The sequence below is a fragment of the Asterias rubens genome, chromosome 17 (genome assembly GCF_902459465.1).
Source record: "Asterias rubens chromosome 17, eAstRub1.3, whole genome shotgun sequence".
Classification (NCBI taxonomy): domain Eukaryota; kingdom Metazoa; phylum Echinodermata; class Asteroidea; order Forcipulatida; family Asteriidae; genus Asterias; species Asterias rubens.
Genome location: NC_047078.1, coordinates 5,289,126 through 5,308,900, shown reverse-complemented (window position 1 = coordinate 5,308,900; position 19,775 = coordinate 5,289,126). Strand labels below are relative to the sequence as shown.

Genomic DNA, 19,775 nt, shown 5'->3' with positions numbered 1-19,775 from the left:
GATAGTTGAAAACACCCCTTAAAATATTTCTGTCTGAAATGTCATATTTGATGAGAAATAAAGAGTTTTTTTTTTTTGGGGGGGGGGGCGGGGGGGCGGTGTGAGACGGTAGCTCGGTAACATTGAAAAATATAATTGAACGAGACAGGATACTGCATAACCTATCATGCAACATTTATTTTATTTATTTATTGGTACATGTATATACAGTCTTAAATGACTACACGCGTATAGGCTAAGCAACTATTTAGGATATTTTGTAAGACTTAGAGGAATCCCGAAACGACGAGTTTAGCGTCGATCTGCGCACTTCCGGTTTTGAAAACGAGGCTCACTGTGTCACAACAACTCCGGTGTATAAACGTTACACTTATGATGTCTGCTCCCGCTACAGACCGAAGTACAACTTTCGTGTGAGATTACACCCAAATACAAGAACGAAATACGATTTTAGCGTGTTGAGGTAGAAGCCAAGCACAGGTAAGTTTAATGGAGGAAAAACCAGGATGCAAAATTGTGTCAATTGCAGATTTTGAGTGAAAATATGCTAACGATTTATTAATGATGTAGCCGTGTTGCACACACGGCGTACATGTTAAAACGTGGTGCTTCAACCCTGGCCCTGTCTACCCCAAGTTTTGCGGAGGCAGTTTTGCAAAAGTCTTTGTTGATATACTTGATTTTCATTTGTTTGAAACTGGTCTGGTACTTCTACCAAGTTAATAACCTCTATGTGGGTTTCTTAGTGTCAGAATTTGGGCCGCAAAAATAATAACATTGACGTCCGGAAATTGGGCACAAGTTCGCAGGGTGTTTCTTACACTCGGTCTAGTACAGTGTATGTGGCACACTTGGGGTAGAATAGCCCCAAATTCCACATTCGCATTTCGGAATGTCCTTTAAGTTATAAATTAGGATTATATATAACAAATCAAATTTGTATCATACCCAGCTAGAAGTTTGACAAATAAATTTCCTTAATTTTTTGAAGGATTTTTTAAAAGGTTCACTTTGCTCTTTGACGTCAAACTAGCTACATGTATTAAAAACATCTTTAAACCATGTCATGAAAAAGTGTTGTGAATCCCAAGCTAATAATACAGATTACTAATAATAGCACTGATTTGAGGGATGGCTCTGTTTTATGAATAAGTTGTATAAATCAAGTATACTTTTGTTTTGCAGGTGCTTTGTTTCGCCATGCCATCCAGCAGAGGAGTTGAATGTGCCGCATATGGGTGCAGCAATCGTTTTTATACCAAAGACTTGTCAAGGTCGCAGTTTCATTTTTTCTGCTTTCCCACTGATCGCAAACTCCGAGACCGATGGTGCACAAAAATCAAAAGGGATCATGGTCGAGACGGATTCTTTGTCAGTAAGTCTACCCAGATTTGCAATGTGCACTTTAATGATACTGACATCAAGAGAACCCTCAATGGAGTATGGATACTGAAGCAAGGTGCTGAGCCAAAAGATGTACTCTCTGACAGTTGGTCACCGAAAAAACGCAGAGTTCTTCATAGATCGACCTTTGAAGGTCCCTCAACTTCATGTGGGGTAGCTGATGAACAGACAACAAATGATGATGAACCGATGAATGAGGATGAGTCATTATCTGATACAATGGAGAATGATGTTCAGGTGAATCAAATCAAGGAGAATGAACAGTCAAATGATGTGAAAGAACTTAAGGAGTCAGTACAAAGACTGAAGAGGATGGTAAATTCTCTAACTGAACAGAATGAACGAAATAAGTTTGTTAATAGTCTTGAGGGAGATGATTCCTTAACAAAACACTACACTGGATTTCCCACTTACTCTTTGGTTTTAGCCATGTTGTCTTTTTTGAACCCAGGTGAGAGTTGTGAGAATGTCATAACACATACTGCAAATAGAGAAAGTGAGCCTTCCTGTTCAGTATACCAGCCTCCATCAGCCATGGACTTGGACCACAGCTATTCAGCTTCACACAAAACTCATAATAAACCTGGGAGAACATTACAGCTTTCACCCAAGGAACAATTCATTTTGGTCCTTTGTAGACTCAGGCAGGGTTTTTCTGTAAAGCATCTGGCATACCTATTTAGCATTTCAGAGTCAAGTGTTAGCAGATACTCCATCACATGGATTAATTTCATGTACTTCAAGCTTGGCTCACTTCCTATTTGGCCAAGTAAAAGTATTATCTCCAAAACAATGCCACAAATTTTTAGAGACAAATACCCAGATACAAGGGTCATTGTTTGATTGTTCTGAAATATTTGCACAGTTCCCAGATTCCCTGATGCTCCAAAGTATGTTTTGGTCAAACTATAAGCATCATATAACCTACAAAGGACTCCTGGGTATCGCACCTAGTGGTGCAATAACATTCATAAGTCAACTGTATCCTGGATCAATGTCAGATAGAGAACCAGTTATACGGAGTGGGTTTCTGGGACCCCAAGCTGTTTCAAAAGGGTGATGTTGTGATGGCAGACCGTGGTTTCACATTTGATGATTTGCTAAAGCCAATGGGTGTCAAACTAAATATCCCTGCCTTCCTCAAAGAAAGGAAGCAGTTTGAAGAAGATGAGACCATTGAGACACAGCAAATAGCAGCAGAGAGAATCCATGTCGAAAGGGCGATAAACAAGGTCAAGAAATTTCGTATTTTTGACAGTGCGATTCTTCTGACCATGCACGGCTCCATTAATCAGATTTGGACAGTGTGCTGTCTTTTGACAAATAGTTTTAATCCAGTAATCTCAATGTCTGGTAATGTGTAAAACAAACCATTCCTTGTAAAAAGATACAGACAAACTCACTGATATTCATTTTATACATAGCACTCTCATGCCTTTTATTTAAATACTACTTAAAGGTTTGTTAAAATACTAAGTAATGGTGCTTTTATGTTACACCTATATTTCCTTTGTTAGTAAAATCATGTTGTACATTCCTGTGTACTTTTAAATGATTTACTTCTTTTTTTTTATAATAGTCTTCAGTAACGCTATAATAATTTGGCCACTTGCTGATATAATGTATGGCTGAATTCTCAACGTGAGGTCACATGCATTACATAATAAGTCATCGCAAGTGTTTTTTCTAATATAAAGAACAGGTATTTTTCATTGTTTTGGAAGACCCTGTCCCAGAACAATTGTTCTCTGGAATAACCTATCAGTATTATTGTGTAATGATGACTTCACATTTAGAATCCAGCTACATGTATTTGTCAGCACTCAGCACTCAGCAAGACTATATTTTAAAGAAAATTAACTATTTTAAAATACACAGGAATGTGCAAAATTATTTTTTCCAACTGAATTATTGTATAAAGAATACAAGATGCAAAATTAAAGGATAATCAATTTGTATTTCAGCAAACCTTTCAGAAAAGAATTATTTTGGAGCATTCATTCATGTCAAAGAATGTTTTGTGTGATGCTTTGTAATGCAAGGCCTGAATAAATATGAGGGTTAACTAAAGTGTTATAATTGGCTTGCTGAGCATTTTTTTAACCGTTTTGGTTTGTTTTCATCTGAGTGCGTTGAAATAGTCTCTGAATTGAGGTGTGCACCACGGATTACAGGTTTTGACACTCGAGTCAAGTCCTTCTGTGGCCTAATTCTCATGTTCACAGTGTCTATGTGCAGATCTATTTCTCGCCGTGTAAGGTCTGGAAGGCTTTCAAGCCTCTTTCCCCAGTCAGTAGAACTGCCCCACTGGTGGTATGATCCTTTCTTGGGAATAGGGTCAGCAGAGTGTATGGTGCATATAGGCCCAGTTGGTACCCTTTGTGCCGTGAGACTCTCTCAATGCTTATGTGGGGTGGGATCAATGACTGTAGAATGCTTGCCATTTGAAACAGTCTGTTGAATTCTAAAATAGCAAATAAGAAAAGATGAAAAAACATATCAAATACAGACTTTAATTCATGCAAACAAGATTGCACTTGTCATCTGATATTTTCCCCAATACTTTCTCAAAGAAATACATGCTGCTAGCTGCAGGCATGTCATGGGGGGGGGGGGGGCAGCTGTAAGAGCCCTTTCCCTCATCCCCTCCCAATAACAGATTACCCCCTCATGACAGCCTTAAGTCTTTCTCCCCTGTATCCCTTCTAGGCAGTTACTCTAACCTTGGCCATTGACTAATATTACATGTATACCCTAAACCTCCCTTTCCCACAAACACATGGCATTCACTAGTTTTGACCAGCATCAAATGTGGTGTATTTTTTCTTCAGCATACATACCTCTGTATCAGCTGTGCCTTGGTTTTCAGGCCTTTGCAGGAATCTCCACGGCATTGAAGCCAAAACTTCAACTCATGACATTTAAGTTTGTGCAGGGCAGGTACAGATACATCCTGTTTTGCTCCTAGGATGTCCACTTATGTGTTCTGTGAGACCAGTGGACATTGCCTAATGAAGGATAAAATAAATATATGTCAACAATTTTCAAATTTTTTTCTATAATTTATGCAATAACGCCAAGGAATGTTTCTGATATAAATTTTCTAAAACAACAAACAAACTCAACAACTGTCAAAAATATGTCGGTCACGTTTGTAACCAACCGGAAATATAATGAAAACCTGGATATAAAAATGACCTACTTTGATATTTTGAAGTAGCTAGTCTGTCATCAACATTGTTTACACTTAAGCATACCACAAAAGTGTGAAACTTGTCAGTCTAAAAAAAAAAAAAAAAAAAAAGGGAATGTTTGAAGTGTTCCCTAATGACACTTGAATAGAGCATTAAAAATTCCAACGTAGTCCAAGTAAACATTTTAGAATTGATTTATAATAAACCCTTATTATCCATATTTACAATCACTTTGTCATTAATTGTTGAACTCATTGATTGTATTTTATGATAGTTTATTTTTTAGAAAATAGAATTAGCTGTTGCAAACAACTTACCAACCAAATGGACCGAGAGTATAAATGCAAAAAAATAAGTTAATGGCCTGACGTTTCGACCCTGCAGAGTCTTTCTCGAAGGCTAAATGACAACACAACAAACATGAACAGGTAACTAGGTGAAACATAAGCAGTGAGGTGGAAATACATGAATGGGGTTAGAAAGCATACAGAAAAAGCAAGGGGTAAACAGTGAATAGGGGACAAAAGGGGGGGGGGAAGGGGCTGGCTTGACCACAAGAAGATAGAAACACAAAGGACAATATCAAGGGTGGGGAGGTGGGGTAAAAAAGTAATTGATTAGTGAATGAGGCTCAGGCTAAAAGGCTGTGGGGAAAAAGGAGACGGCAAAACAAAAGGTTTATTAGTCGATTCCTTCTTGGATGTTCAGACCATGGGGTTGAATGGTCAGGAGGCGTCTAATCCAGAGTTTCTCCCTACTCAAACGCACAGTCTCTCTGTGGTTGCCTAGTGCCTCTATGCCCTGTAAGATCATGTCAGAAATTGAGTGATTAGGAAGATTAAAGTGATGTCCTACAGGTGTATCTAGCTTTTGGGTCTTGACTTTAGACATGTGGCCGTAGAAACGCCTCTTGAGTGTATGTAGTTCTTGTTTTACCTATATATTGAACACCACAGACTCTGCAAGATATGAGATAAATGAGATAAGTGGTGGTGCAGGTGACATAACCCCTCGTCTTATGGGCGGTACCGCCGGTGTTACTGGTGAAGGAGTCCGAGTTCCTGATGTGTTGTCTACAGACGATGCATTTGGAGATGTTGGAACACCTAAAAGTTCCCTGTGGTAGAGGGGGATTAACATCATCATTAATGGGAGGGACTTCTGCTCGGACAATAAGATCCCTGAGACTTGGTGGGCGTCTGTAGGCAACTATGGGTTCTTCCTGTATAGTCGATCTGAGGTTGAAGTCGATCTGAGGTGTGAAGAATATGATGGTTCGAACTGGTTATTTTACGAATGGGAGGAAGTTAGGGGTGGAAAGTGACAACAAAAGGAACTTTCCCCGTAGGACTCTGTTGTTTCTTGGGTCCTTTGGAAAGTACTGACTCCCTATAGAACGAGCCTTGATATTCTGGATCGCTCGATGGACTGCCAGAGAGCTATGACCCCTGGAAACAAGGTGTTTCTTAAGTTCCTGTGAGTGGTGGATAAAATCAGAATCATTAGAACAGATTCGACGGAGTCTGAGGGCCTGACTGTAGGCTATGCTGGTTTTGCAGTGTCGGGTTGACATACGTGGAATGTAGGTATTGGTGTTTATATGTGGGTTTAACGAAGAGATCTGTGGTTAAGCCTTCATCCGTTTTGAGAACCTTGACATCCAGAAAATGTGTATCCTTGGTTGAGTATTCGCTCGTGAATTTGATGGTCCTGTGGAAGGAATTCATGTGATTAATGAAAGCTGTGGGACGTGCTTCATTGCTTGTCCAGATGAAAAAGATGTCATCGATATAGCGCCACCAGACCCAGGGACGGCAAGGGGCTGTTGCCAACATGAGCTGTTCAAGATGGCTCATGAAAAGGCACGCCATTGATGGTGACATACGTGTGCCCATTGCAGTGCCCTGTACCGGTAGGAAATTCTTACCCATGAAAGAAAAGTTGTTTTTTGTTAAAACATGTTGCATGAGGGATACTATGTCAGAAATGGGCGGTGATGTGTGACCACTGTTAGACAGAGCTGAAGAGCAGGCAGCAATCCCTTCATCTTGGGGAATGTTGGTGTATAGAGAGGTTACATCAAAAGTACCGATGATGGCTGTGTTTGGGACCTGGTTCTGAATACCTGAGATTTTGCGGAGGAAATCTGGAGTGTCATGAATGAATGATGGAATCTGCGGCATTAACGGGTTGAGAAAACTGTCAACAAAAAGAAAGATGTTTTCAGTGGGGGAACCATTGCCAAAAATGATGGGTCTTCCTGGGTTGTCTGGTTTGTGTACCTTGGGAAGGAGGTAAAACCTGGCTGTTCTACAGTCGACCGGGGAGAGAAACTTGTGAGCTTTCTTGGTTAGGTTGTCACGGTCATGCATTTCGTCCAGTGTTTGTTGAATCTCCTTTGAGAAGGTGCCTGTTGGATCAGTGTCAAGTGGTTTATAATTAGTTTGGTTGTTCAGTTGTCTCATGGCTTCATCGATGTATTGCTGACGGCCCATGACAACAACAGCTTGTCGGCTGGCTTGATGATGATGTCTTTCCGTGCTCGTAGAGTCTTAAGAGCCTCACGCTCTTCTCTAGGGAGGTTGTCATGAGTCCTGTGGGTAGAATGATCATTCGAATTAATTTGTGAACTAACAACCTGCAGGTAAGTTTCAAGGGAAGGAACACGGTTCTTAGGTGGTACCCATTTACTCTTACAATAAAATGGCTCAGGATCCATGGATGGTGAGTCGAGGAAGAATTCACGGAGTCGAATTCTACGGTAGTAGAAATTGTTGTTAATACAAAGAGGAATACAATAACTTTATTTCACTCCTCCATTCCTCCATGGTTAATACTTATGCTCTTCCTGTTGGGCTTCATTGGGGTAGGGTCTCTTAGTCTTAGAGAAAGGCTACCCGACATGCCCAAGTTTTCGGTACTCCCATTTTGTGCCCAATTTCCGGACATCACCGGTTTTTTTTTTTTTTTTTTTTTTTCGGGGATCGGGAATGTTTCATAGCACGGAAATCGTTAGCAGAGATTAAAAGGCAAGAGTTTTGAAGTAAAGGTACCAGTAATTCACCGAATAAAATTGGAATTTGTCAACGACGAAATGTGGCAACACTGACCTCGAAAAGTGTCAAACACAAGGTGCTCCACATTAAGTGGTCGAGCTTCTGAACTTCAACAAGCAGTAACTCTACGTATTCGTCAGGTTCCACGTCACGTCAAGGATCAAAAACACAAACTCAAACGGTGCGTCAAAACCACGACAGAAATTGGTCAAATTATCCTTTCATTTTAAGTGACATGATTACGAATTTATAACATATCAACATCTGATTTATTCCATGCAACTTCAGCTGCAAAAAATAAGGTATAAGGTCAAAAACGACAGTACCTCAGCAAGTAATATTTTTAGGAAAGCTTTCTACCATCATTGTTTTCAAACCCTGTTAGTTTAATGTTCATCTGTGGACATTGTGTTTTATGTCGTGCAAAAAGTACCAAAACCCTTTAAATTGTTATTTTATAACAACAACATTAGAATGGCTCTTCAAGTTAAACAGCACTCTAAAAGGGTGGAGACAACTTATTGCAACAATATAATTTCGCCAGCTAAACAGACCATTCCTTTCAAGTCACAAGAAGGATCTTAGTCAGGATTTACATATTGGTTCACTGAATTTGGGCATATATTTCACAACGAAATTCCTTGGCATTTGAACTTGAGGTGGCTCTATATTCTAAAACTTACTATTTTGGGCGAAAAGTTTTCTAAAACAGTTACCCTTCTGTCCATGGCCTCGCATTAAAGTCAACAACACTGGCGAAAATGTAACGACTAACTTTCAATCATTGGTTGGTTTTTCCTTACTTCGCATAGAAACCACACCTCTTCAAAGAGCCAGAACCCTTCCAGAAGTAAAAACACATCTCTATTTTTTGAGAGAGAGTAGATTTTTGGCCACACAGCTGACAATAACCAGAATCATAAATTTAACATGGAATGTTTTCACAGGGAAAAACGAAAAGTTTGTTTCCAAAATGCTATATATGCCAATTGTTCTTTTTGTTTTTGGTAGACACCTTATTTTTTTCCCTCAGTCATAATTTTTTTTTTTAAATAAACACAAAGATGTGATTTAAAAACAGTGTTATACAAACAGTTATGGTAAAGTAATCAAAGTTATCTTTCTTTTTGTTCATAAAATATTCAAGATGAGAATTTGTAGTGCAATTTTCTGCTGAATATGTGGCGTTTTGGAAATAAACTCTTCACAATTTTTTTTTTCAAGGGTACAATAACTAGATATGCTTAAAAGAATTACATTTTGTTTAGACATCGGGGCTTACAATTGGCAAGATAAGTTCACTTTTGTTGACATAACTTTCAAAACTTGTTTTATTGGTCCTGTCAGTAATTGAACATGCAGAAAGTAGTCACAACAGTTATTACTGAGATACGGTTTCAAGCGGGGCACACACACTAGTGCTGACTTTTTCTTTGTCCTGAATGTTCAAGACCGGCCTTTGGAAAAATTGCAGTGTCTTCCCTCAACTTTTTGGGATAGGACAAATTAAAAACATAAAACGATGCAAAGTACACCTCAAATGCAGAAAACAAGGGTGTGGTCTTCATGACGGTCTCCTCTTCGATGATGACCTTGAATGTGGTGTCATCGTGTTGTTGGATGACAGGATGCGTTTGTGAATCTTCAACTGAAAAGTGTGAGAAAAAAAAGTAATACATATCAGAGAGTGAGTAAATGCATGGATGTATGAAGGCCAGTATTCGGTGAACGTGTTGCAATAAACCAACCAATGAACCCCCATATTGGCTTGCAAGTAAAACCCCGAGGCTTCTTAAGTACCGGCCAAAGGAGCAACGGGATCATGCTTCATGTAGTCTAGGTTTGGAGTGTACCACTGAAATGATGACTGGAAATTATTTGGCAAAATGAAAATCCTGATGCAATTTCACCTGTACTTGATTAAGTACATGTGCACATTCATTCATATAGCTTCACTTGCAAGTATGATGGAGGGTGAATGGGGATTATGAGCATGTCACTATTTGAAAAAATGTTTCCAAACAGTTCGATGAATTTGAAAACTCCAGCCCATACTTATGTGTCTGAAAACCACTTCCAACCTTTTCATCATCCTACCTGTTGAGTCAGCTGTCGACTCGATTCCAGGACTCGGACTCGATTATTTTCCCTGACTTGGACTCAACTTGAGTCACGTCGGCCAAAGACTTGGTCTCAGACTCGGACTTAACCTAGGTGACTCGACTACAACACTGCAGATTACTTTGAGTAAAGCCCGGAAAGCCGAGTGCTTAAATGCACAATGTGTCACCACTTACCCTGACGGTTTTCTTCAGTTGTTTCAAGTGATGCAGATTCAACCAGCTTCTTGATGATGGTGTGATCCTGCTTTTTTGGCTAGAGCAAAAAGCTGCTTGTGGTACTTCTGCAAACCAGTTGTCAGTTTCTTCCCCAGTTCTTCAGTTGATATGGCTTAAACTCTTTCAGAACCTGCACAATATTGATACAATATTCATAAATAAAACATAATTAAAACTCAACATAAACAAAACAAAATTGGCAATTGGAACAGTATATTAAACTGTACAGAAAAATTGTGCTTTTCCTATGTACAATGTATACTGCAGTTTGTACTCAAACAGTCCATATTAACAAACATATGCATCAAACACTTGTATTACAAACTATTATTATTATTATTTTTTTTATATATATATTTGTGTTTATACAATGTACATTTTATTAAATAAATTTTGCCAAATTGGGATTTGAATTTGAGGCTGTGATTTAATGTACTAGCGATCTACCGATTGAGCATTCTGGCTATATGTTGATGCTTTCCAAAAATACCAAATGTCTTTGCTCAAGACATGCCATTCAGAAAACATAAAGTTACCTCACTTCCCCCTTTAAGAAGGGCTGGAAAATCTGCTTTGATCTCCACCATCAGTGGATTTTTTTTCACAATGATGTCCCTGCGATCAGCAAATGTAAGGGTCATTAGACGATCGATCCGACTTTGGTCTGGGTTCCTCTTTGTGAGTTCAGTCTTCATTGCAGCTCTGTGCCTTTCAATTGAGGTAGCGTCTTCGCCCTCCGGTCGCTGACTCATGTAGTTTTTTAGGCCCCACATCAATTTGTCACTCTGCTTTTGAGGTGGTCCCGCTGTTGCATTTTTATCTGAAAGTGTGCGTTTTCCTGGAACATAATCCCTTCTTCTCCTTTCGTTCTGAAACCGCTACTGAATCCTTTGACGCCACAGACTCTGAAAACAAGATAATTGAATTATACTCATTTTAACAACGACTGTTTCACTAAAGATCGCCAGGTGCTCTTAGTTTGGTTTTTATTTGTTTTTCAGATTTCATTGCAAGAAATATAGAATAATAATACATGATAATAAGTTTTGTATACTGCAATGCAAGAGTGTATGCTTCAACCACATGTTAAACTCTTACCATGGACAAATTGTCATTGGACTTCACTTTTGGAAACGTCTCTAGGAAAGCTGTGACTACCTCGGTGTATTGCCACTCTTTTGTTGAAAAGAAGTAAAATTAAATGCCAAACCTGAATGGGAAATTAAAGGATCAAATTCACCACTCAGCATGAAAACTCATTGCAAGCCCTGAAAATCCTGAAAAGTGAAGTTTTAAAAAATGAGATACATGTAATTCCATTTCAAGTTGCTTGCAGGGATCCTCTTGTGCTTTTGCTAACTAAATGGAATGAAACAAGTGTTGTAATATTGTACAGTTGTGGAACTTGCCATTTGTAAGGAAATAGGATGCTGCTTTAGAATAAAGTGCATGGAGGCAGTTGATAATGTAGAACTACAGGTCCCTTGATTTAGCTCGACTCATATGTATGCATAAAAGAAGGATTATGTCCAACTTGAAAAATACGTAAGTTATTCAGACTTACTATGTATACTTTGTCACATCCTGATAAATAGCATCGGTGATCTGTGTTCTGTTTCCCCTATCTAGCTTTTCACCACCTCGCAGCTTCTGCTGCACTCCAGCACGCAGAGCGTACACCGGAAAGTTGAACTTGATTGGCCACACCCGAAAAGCCTTTGCTGTAGTTGCAGTGCTCAAAGTAGGGCTGCTGAAAACATAACATTAAAACAACAAATATTTGATTTCAAATCAATGTCATTAACTGAGCAACTATTTTTTTTAAATGGTCCCTCAGAAAAAATTAAATGACAAAAAACGTAGTTGGACAATTAAAATATGGACACCATTTTTGTAGAGGATTTTAGTTTATTTTGTTTCAATTTTCATTCACCACAAAGGTAAAAATATAACAAAAAGGAAGAAACAGACTTTAGAGACTGATTATATTTTACAGCGTTTTATTTAGATATTAAGCTTTATTAATACACTGCACAAGATACATCTTGACAGTATCTGTATTTATACTGGCCAGTATATTAGAATCCATCCGGTGCGAATAAAGGGGGGGGGGGGGGTACCCCCTGCGCCGAAACAAAAATGATTAAAAAATATAATAGGGTGTTATTATCAGACATAAAGTATAAAAAAAAAACCTGACCACATGCAAACAACTCTGGATCCGCCCCTGCCTTCACTTAATGTTTAAAGCCTTGCCTGTGGTGATTTTTAAGATGGACACATCCTTTTTATGTCTATCAGGCAAAACTTACCATTCAATGGCTTCAGGAGTTTCACTGCAGCTACTAGACGCAGAAGACACCACATCATCATTGGCATCTGCAGTCAGGACTTGCAATCTCGTCATATCCCTTACAAAATTTTCCCATGGTGTTTTCCCATGGGAAACCCATGATGATTTCCCATGGGCGATTCCCCATGGGAAACCCAAGGAGAAATTGGACCCCATGTATACATGGGAGAACTTCCCATGGGATATTTCCCATGGATTCACATGGGGTTTTACCCATGCACCCCATGGTGTTTTCCCGCTATACCCATGGGTTTTTACCCATGCACCCCATGGTGTTTTCCCCCTATACCCATGGGGTTTTACCCATGCAACCCATGGTGTTTTCTACCCTATACCCATGGGTTTTTACCCATGCACCCCATGGTGTTTTTCCCCCTATAACCATGGGGTTTTACCCATGCACCCCATGGTGTTTTCCCCCTATACCCATGGGGTTTTACCCATGCAACCCATGGTGTTTTCTACCCTATACCCATGGGTTTTTACCCATGCACCCCATGGTGTTTTTCCCCCTATAACCATGGGGTTTTACCCATGCACCCCATGGTGTTTTCTACCTTATACCCATGGGTTTTTACCCATGCACCCCATGGTGTTTTCTACCCTATACCCATGGGTTTTTACCCATACTCCCCATGGTGTTTTCTCTCATAACCCAATGGGGTTTTACCCATGCACCCCATGGCGTTTTTCTACCCTATACCCATGGGGTTTTACCCATGCACCCCATGGTTTTTTTCTACCCTATACCCATGGGGTTTTACCCATGGTTTTTTCTACCCTATACCCATGGGGTTTTACCCTAGGTGTTTTCTACTCTATACCCATGGGGTTTTACCCATGCACCCCATGTTTTTTTTTACCTTATACCCATGGAGTTTTACCCATGCTCCCCAGGCACCATGGTGTTTTTAACCAATACAGCTCATGGGGTTCTATTTGAACCCCCATAATGGTCTGCACTCCATTTGTAGGTTGACTTACTAGGCCTATGAAAGCAACTATATTAATTCAAAAGATGCAATCATTCTTTAGTTACAAGTGTGCTCTGGAACACGTTTATTTGATACTGATGCAACAATTATTGGAATTAGAATTAACTTTGAAGTTCATGAAGATCATGGCCCAATTTCATAAAGCCTGCTGTTAGCACAAAAATTTGCTTAGCATGAAATGTCTTCCTTAACAAAAACAGGATTACCAACCAAATTTCCACACGATTTCCAGTATAAGCAAACAACAGCCGAATGCCAGTAACAAGCAATACGCGACAAATTCAAATTTGGCTGGTAATCTTGCTTTCATCAAGGAAGAAATTTCATGCTAAGCAAATTTTGTGCTTAAAGGCTTCATGAAATTGGGCCCATATATATGTACAAACAATTATAGTGAATTTAAGAATACTGTTATCTTGACTTGAAAAACATTTCACACAAAGATTTCTGTAACTTTTTCTGTGAAATGCTTTTTAAAGGTGAAGAGTGTTTGAAATATTACTTTTATTCTCGACTCTGACCAAGCAAGGTGATTACAAGTAGTATGGCAAGATGGTAACAGTAGCACATAATTTTCAATGCATGACACAATTAGGCCTTAACCATTAAAACCAATTGAAATTGACAACAAACAAGTTAAAGTGTGTACTGCATTTCTTTTTGTGAAGAGCTCGTAAAGTTTAAACACGTTGTTGCAATAAAATTGACGAAGAAAGCTGCTTGTGTATCAATTATGTGTAGTATTCAACAACTGTGTGTGATCCTGAAACAAGAAGAAAAATAAAGAAACCTTGTATAAGTACAGGTACACACTATAATGCAAAACTGAGACAAATCTCCTTAATCTAGCTAAACTGAACTTGTGCAAAACCCTAGAAAACTCTGACTACACTAATGCCTGGCAAGAAATCACCCAAAAAGGCAAAAACACAGCCTAACTACACTGGCCTAGCTAAAGCCTAGAAACGACTGCAGCGAGACTAACTCTGGGCGGCGACTCACCAACCTACACAGACAAATATCTGTCCGCGTCACTGAATGACCGTAGCACCACTATACTAACTTGCAACCAATCACAACAAAAAGTAGTGCGTTGTAACGATCGCCACGTATATCAAAATACACCAAAAGGAATCAACTAAGAAGGACATTAGTAAACACCTGAACCTATCGCAGATAAATCCTAAACTCCTAGTTATTTAAACCACCAGCACTTATGAGAACTAAAGAGGGGCAATTCCTACGCAATATCAGAGCAACCCTAAACATGGCGCAGGCTACACGCTGAATGCATACAACTAGGCAGAACTGAGTTGGGAATTTCCAACAAACGATCTAAACCTACACTAAAGAGCTTAACAAGGAGTAATGCAAACCTACAGACCTAACCTGCCTTATCCTGAAATAATCCTACGATAGATAAGTCAGATCTACATACCTTATAACGGCATAAAACTTGAGAAAAATACGGGAATCTGGAGAGTAAACTCTAACGTTGAAAACTTTACGAACTCGTGTGTAGAAGTGGCTAGTCTAGAACTCAAGGCGCACAACCGCAAACTTCACACATCTTAGGAAACTATAGTAAACAACATGTCATGTCATGACACTTTTATCAGAGTCTATTTCACTAAATGATTTAATTAATGCAGAATTTATGTTAAAGAAATTTGTGTTTCTCGTAGAGGAGCTGTTTGGCAAAAAGCACATGACATGCAATTATTGAGGGGGTGGAAAGGGGTATTATTTTGGATCCTCCAGGTTCCCTCATTGGGCCTCCACGGAATTCCATGGTGAGGGCAAAAGGGAAATGAATGCTCCTACTAATCCCATAGGGATATGATGGTTGATTGGGAAAAAATACTCCCATGGGGTCCCCATGGGAACACCATGGTGATTGGATGGGAAAGGAATGGTCCCATGTCCCCCATGGGAACACCATGGTGATTGGATGAGAAAGAAATGCCCCCATGGGGTCCCATGGGAACACCATGGTGATTGGATGAGAAAGAAATGCCCCCATGGGGTTCCCATGGGAACACCATGGTGATTGGATGGGAAAGGGATGGTCCCATGTTCTCCCATGGGAACACCATGGTGATTGGATGAGAAAGGAATGGTCCCATGTTCCCCCATGGGAACACCATGGTGACTGGATCGGAAAGGAATGGTCCCATGTTCCCCCATGGGAACACCATGGTGATTGGATGGGAAAGGAATGGTCCCATGTTCCCCCATGGGAACACCATGGTGATTGGATGGGAAAGGAATGGTCCCATGTTCCCCCATGGGAACACCATGGTGATTGGATGGGAAAGGAATGGTCCCATGTTCCCCCATGGGAACACCATGGTGATTGGATGGGAAAGGAATGGTCCCATGTTCCCCCATGGGAACACCATGGTGATTGGGGGAACACCATGGTGATTGTATGGGAAAGGAATGGTCCCATGGGGTCCCCATGGGGTCCCCATGGGGACACCATGGTGATTGGATGGGAAAGAAATGCTCTCATTGGTTCCCCATGATATTACCATGGTGATTGGATGGGGAAAAAATGCTCCCATGGGGTTCCCTTGGTTATTGAATGGGAAAGGAATGCTCCCATGTAATCCCATGGGAACGCCATGGGATTCCCATGGGGACCAATAGCAAAGACCCATGGGAGGACATGGGGAAAACGTATTCCCCATAGAACCCCATGAGATCCCATGGGAATCCCATGGGATCGCCATGGGTATGCCATGGGACATTTTTGTAAGGGCATATTCACCAAGCTAATACTTTACAACGTTTTAAGTCCTTGTTGAAAGCTCGTTTGTTTCAAGCTTCTTTTTTGTAATTTGCCTATATTTTGTATCTTGTATCTTTCTCTAATTATTTATTGTTTTTGCATTAGGCGCTTTACAAATGTCTTATTATTATTATTATTATTATAACCAAGATGCGAAAACTTCAGTGTTATACCAATCGATCACACTATTGTTGATCCAACATTGATCCAACGTTGATTTAACATTGACATGATATGCAAATTGGGGGTCACGTGGCCTAGAAGTGTATTTTTGATAATAAAACACTTTGGTGTAGTTAAGTTATCCGAGGAAAGTTTCTGAACTTTTGTGTTTAATTCGAATGTTAAAAAACACGAACAACAAAAGTCCAAGCAAAAATTTGTAGTTTAAACATTTGAATTAATAATTAAGCAGTTTTTAGCTAAAAACGGAGTAAAACCACGACTAGAAAATTTAGGGATCTTGGTCTACATATATACAAGACATACAGTGTGAATAGATGTATAGACCTTGATAGGTTGTAGTCATGTATAGAGTTAGTATAAATATTAAAGTACGTGTAAATAACTAACTAGGGAATTAAAAAGCCATTGTTTCTACATGGTGATTGCAACGTTGGTTCTACGTCGGCATTTCAACGTTATAACGATTTGCAAATCCAACTATTATTGAACGTTGTTTCAGCGTCTAAACCTGACGTTGAAACAACATGGTGATTTTAACGTTGTTTTTACCTCGGCATGTCAACGTTAAAACGATTTGCAAATCCAACCATTATTCAACGTTGTTTCAACATAGAAACTTAACGTTGAAACAACGTACAAATGCCGACATTGAAGCAGAGTTAATATTCCCACGTTGTTTCTACGTCGGCATTTCAACGTTAAAACGATTTGCAAATCCAACTAATATTCAACGTTACTTCAACGTCGGGGTATGACGTTGTTTCAACGTTATTTCAACGTATTTTGCCCACTTGGATTCTTATTCACACAAACATCTTCCTCTTCTAACACTGCAAGATCAAGAAGCAATGGCTCGAGTACTTTCTTAAATCCATACTTTTTCCAGTGTTTTGATTTGTACACATGCGACCTAGACCTGTATTGTGGTATTTGTGTATTTGTAATTCTTGACCTTATTTCCAGGTGGATTTACAATGTTAAAGACATCATAATATAACACAACCTGTAAACTTGAAGAGTCAAAGGCGAACAATTCATTTTCTCTGAAGATAGTACCATCACAAAAGTCTTTTAATTTACCATCCTCAGACTTGTGACTCTGCACAACCTCTGCTAATACATCTTCATTTTGCAAGAGTAACTTCAATGTTTCCAAAATGGGTATATAAAATTCACATTTACCCCCAACATCTGCACCAAGTACAAATTCGATTGGTTCAACAAAGGGAAACTCGGACTGAACATAACTACTCAGTTTTCTGTTATCTTCGAAACTGTGAAAAATGTCTTCTAATTCTGTTGACTTAATAACAGCCAAGGCAGTCGCAATCTCATCTCGATTGACATCATCTTCAAGAAGAGCTGCATCCAACTGAGAATGCATCTTTGTTTTAGACATCTGCAAAATATTTACAATCTCTGACGCAACAAAACTACAAACAGACCCCGGTACTTTATGTAACTCTCTTAGTTTCAGAAGAAACAGTACAACCTTTGGCCTAAGATCTATTTGCATAGGAAGGCCTACGTTTTGTACATCTTGCATATCCACATCACCTTGATCTTGTAAGCCTACATGCTGCTCAGGTGCTCCTCCCATGATGCCATGATTTACCACAAGCTCATTGGCATCATTACCAACATTTTCAACTGCATTCACGTAATGTATGCGGTAAAAGTCTTTGTGAAGTACTCTGATGTGGTTGACAAAACGTCTTACTGAAGAGAGATTTCTGTGACATCCATTTATATCTAAAAATGGCATTTTCAATTTCGTGTACAAACCTATAATGGTTGAATAGTCTCCTGAATTGATGGGTTTCATAATCACAATAAACGCAAACAAACACATTGTTCTGGTCTTCCATAATGGCGCAGGCAAAAACAACAACCTTTGTTGTTTAGACACAGGGGAGGGCTGTTGCTCTACTATGCTATAACGCAGGCAGCATCAGTATGCGCGCGTGAATGTTATACATATACAACTAAAAAGTATCACATTGCTTACGACAGCTAACCTACATAATATACAGTACAGTACAAGCATGCCTATATAGCCTACGTGCAGTGTACACGATGTGCGCATGGCGGCTGTAATACAGCCTACCGTGCGTTAATGTACAACTAATGTGTATGGACTAACGTGCGTCAGTTGAGTCAAACAAACGTATGCAAGGGAAAAACGGCTTATAAAATTACAAGTCTGCCTCGAATGTATTGCATTTTAGCTCAAATAATTCACTACAACTGGGTAATGATCTTCAATCAAATTGTTACCCTTTTTTCAGAAACTTTACTGTTATGTGTCAATAGAAAGAATATCACACACGACGATGCGTCTGCTCAAATATTATTCACTAGTTCAACTGGGCAATGATCATCTGTCATCAATGCACAAAATGTTACCTTTTCAGAAACTTTACTGTGCCAATAGTAAGAAAGAATATCGTACACGACGATGCGTCTGCTCAAATAATTCACTAGTACAACTGGTTAATGATCATCTGTCATCAATCAAAAAATGTTACCTTTTTCAGAAACTTTACTGTGTCAATAGTAGAAAGAATGGCACACACGACGATGCGTCTGGCCTGCCAAGGGAACGCAAGACTGACACTGAATGCATAAAGTTTTTTTGAAGCGCGCATCTGTTGGCCAATCGGTGACTTCGTTTTTCGGTCCCCGGAGCCGATTGTTTAATTCGAAGTCACTGATTGGTTTACCATATATTTCTCACTGCTGTGTATGTGGTCCTTGCCTTCAACTTTGAAACTTCTCACAGAATTCTGGGTCAGTTCTACTTGTAAAGTAGCGGTTACGGAAAAGCGGGCACAAATTAAAGTGGAATGCGAATTTCATGCGATACTAAGGCAAGAGGGATTTGTTAAAAAAAGCACTGTGGACTGATATAACTTACCTAAAGGCCGAAACCGTGAATCTTTAGGTCGAAGTTGAATAGCCTCCACACTCTGGTAAAAAAAAGGAAATGAAACGTTGTGACTTGGCCCATTATTTGGATGGGTGGTTGCGTACAACCTACGCCTATACATAAATTCCTGGCATCAACACTTTGCCGCATGATTTTCTAACGAACATACATATATATTATCTTAAACACACTGAACACTATTGGTAGATGTAAAGGACTAGTGTATCTCAACATATGCACAACATAACAAACCTGTAAAAATTTGAGCTCAATCGGTCGTCGAAGTTGCGAGATAAGTATGAGAGAAAAACACCATTGTTACACACCGTTGTGTGCTTTTAGATGGTTGATTTCGAGGCCTCAAATTCTAAGTCTGAGGTCTCGAAATCAAAATTCGTTGACAATTACTTCTTTCTCGAAAACTATGTCACTCCAGAGGGAACCGTTCCTCACAATGTTTTATACCATCAATCTCTACCCATTACTCGTCACCAAGTAAGTATTCTATTTAACATCTCTTGTTTC

General features: G+C 39.4%; 2 protein-coding genes across 11 annotated transcripts; one reads left to right on the top strand and one right to left on the bottom strand.

The window, feature by feature from the left end:
- Positions 1 to 268: 268 nt before the first annotated feature.
- LOC117301353 lies at positions 269 to 2,713 on the top strand. Its single transcript, XM_033785279.1, has 2 exons — positions 269 to 480; positions 1,186 to 2,713. Exon 2 carries the CDS (start codon positions 1,201 to 1,203, stop codon positions 2,245 to 2,247), a length of 1,047 nt encoding a protein of 348 aa, XP_033641170.1. The 5' UTR covers positions 269 to 480; positions 1,186 to 1,200; the 3' UTR covers positions 2,248 to 2,713.
- Positions 2,714 to 2,967: 254 nt separating this feature from the next.
- Positions 2,968 to 19,309, bottom strand: LOC117301354. 10 transcript variants are annotated; one of them, XR_004520296.1, is made up of 8 exons: positions 12,306 to 12,593; positions 11,558 to 11,743; positions 10,530 to 10,898; positions 9,952 to 10,123; positions 9,190 to 9,302; positions 4,607 to 4,685; positions 4,245 to 4,412; positions 2,968 to 3,868 (listed from the first exon to the last, which is right to left on the bottom strand). XR_004520296.1 is itself a non-coding variant. In XM_033785283.1 (6 exons), the coding sequence occupies exon 6, from the start codon at positions 7,091 to 7,093 to the stop codon at positions 6,101 to 6,103; it is 993 nt and encodes a 330-aa protein (XP_033641174.1). In that variant the 5' UTR covers positions 7,094 to 9,302; positions 9,952 to 10,123; positions 10,530 to 10,898; positions 11,092 to 11,168; positions 11,558 to 11,743; positions 12,306 to 12,621; the 3' UTR covers positions 5,845 to 6,100. The 10 variants fall into 10 exon arrangements, 5 of the variants coding, with proteins under 5 accessions (XP_033641174.1, XP_033641172.1, XP_033641173.1 ...); XR_004520295.1 differs by lacking the exon at positions 4,607 to 4,685 and having other exon boundaries at positions 6,881 to 9,302; positions 12,306 to 12,597; XR_004520297.1 differs by lacking the exon at positions 4,607 to 4,685 and having other exon boundaries at positions 12,306 to 12,591.
- Positions 19,310 to 19,775: the final 466 nt, after the last annotated feature.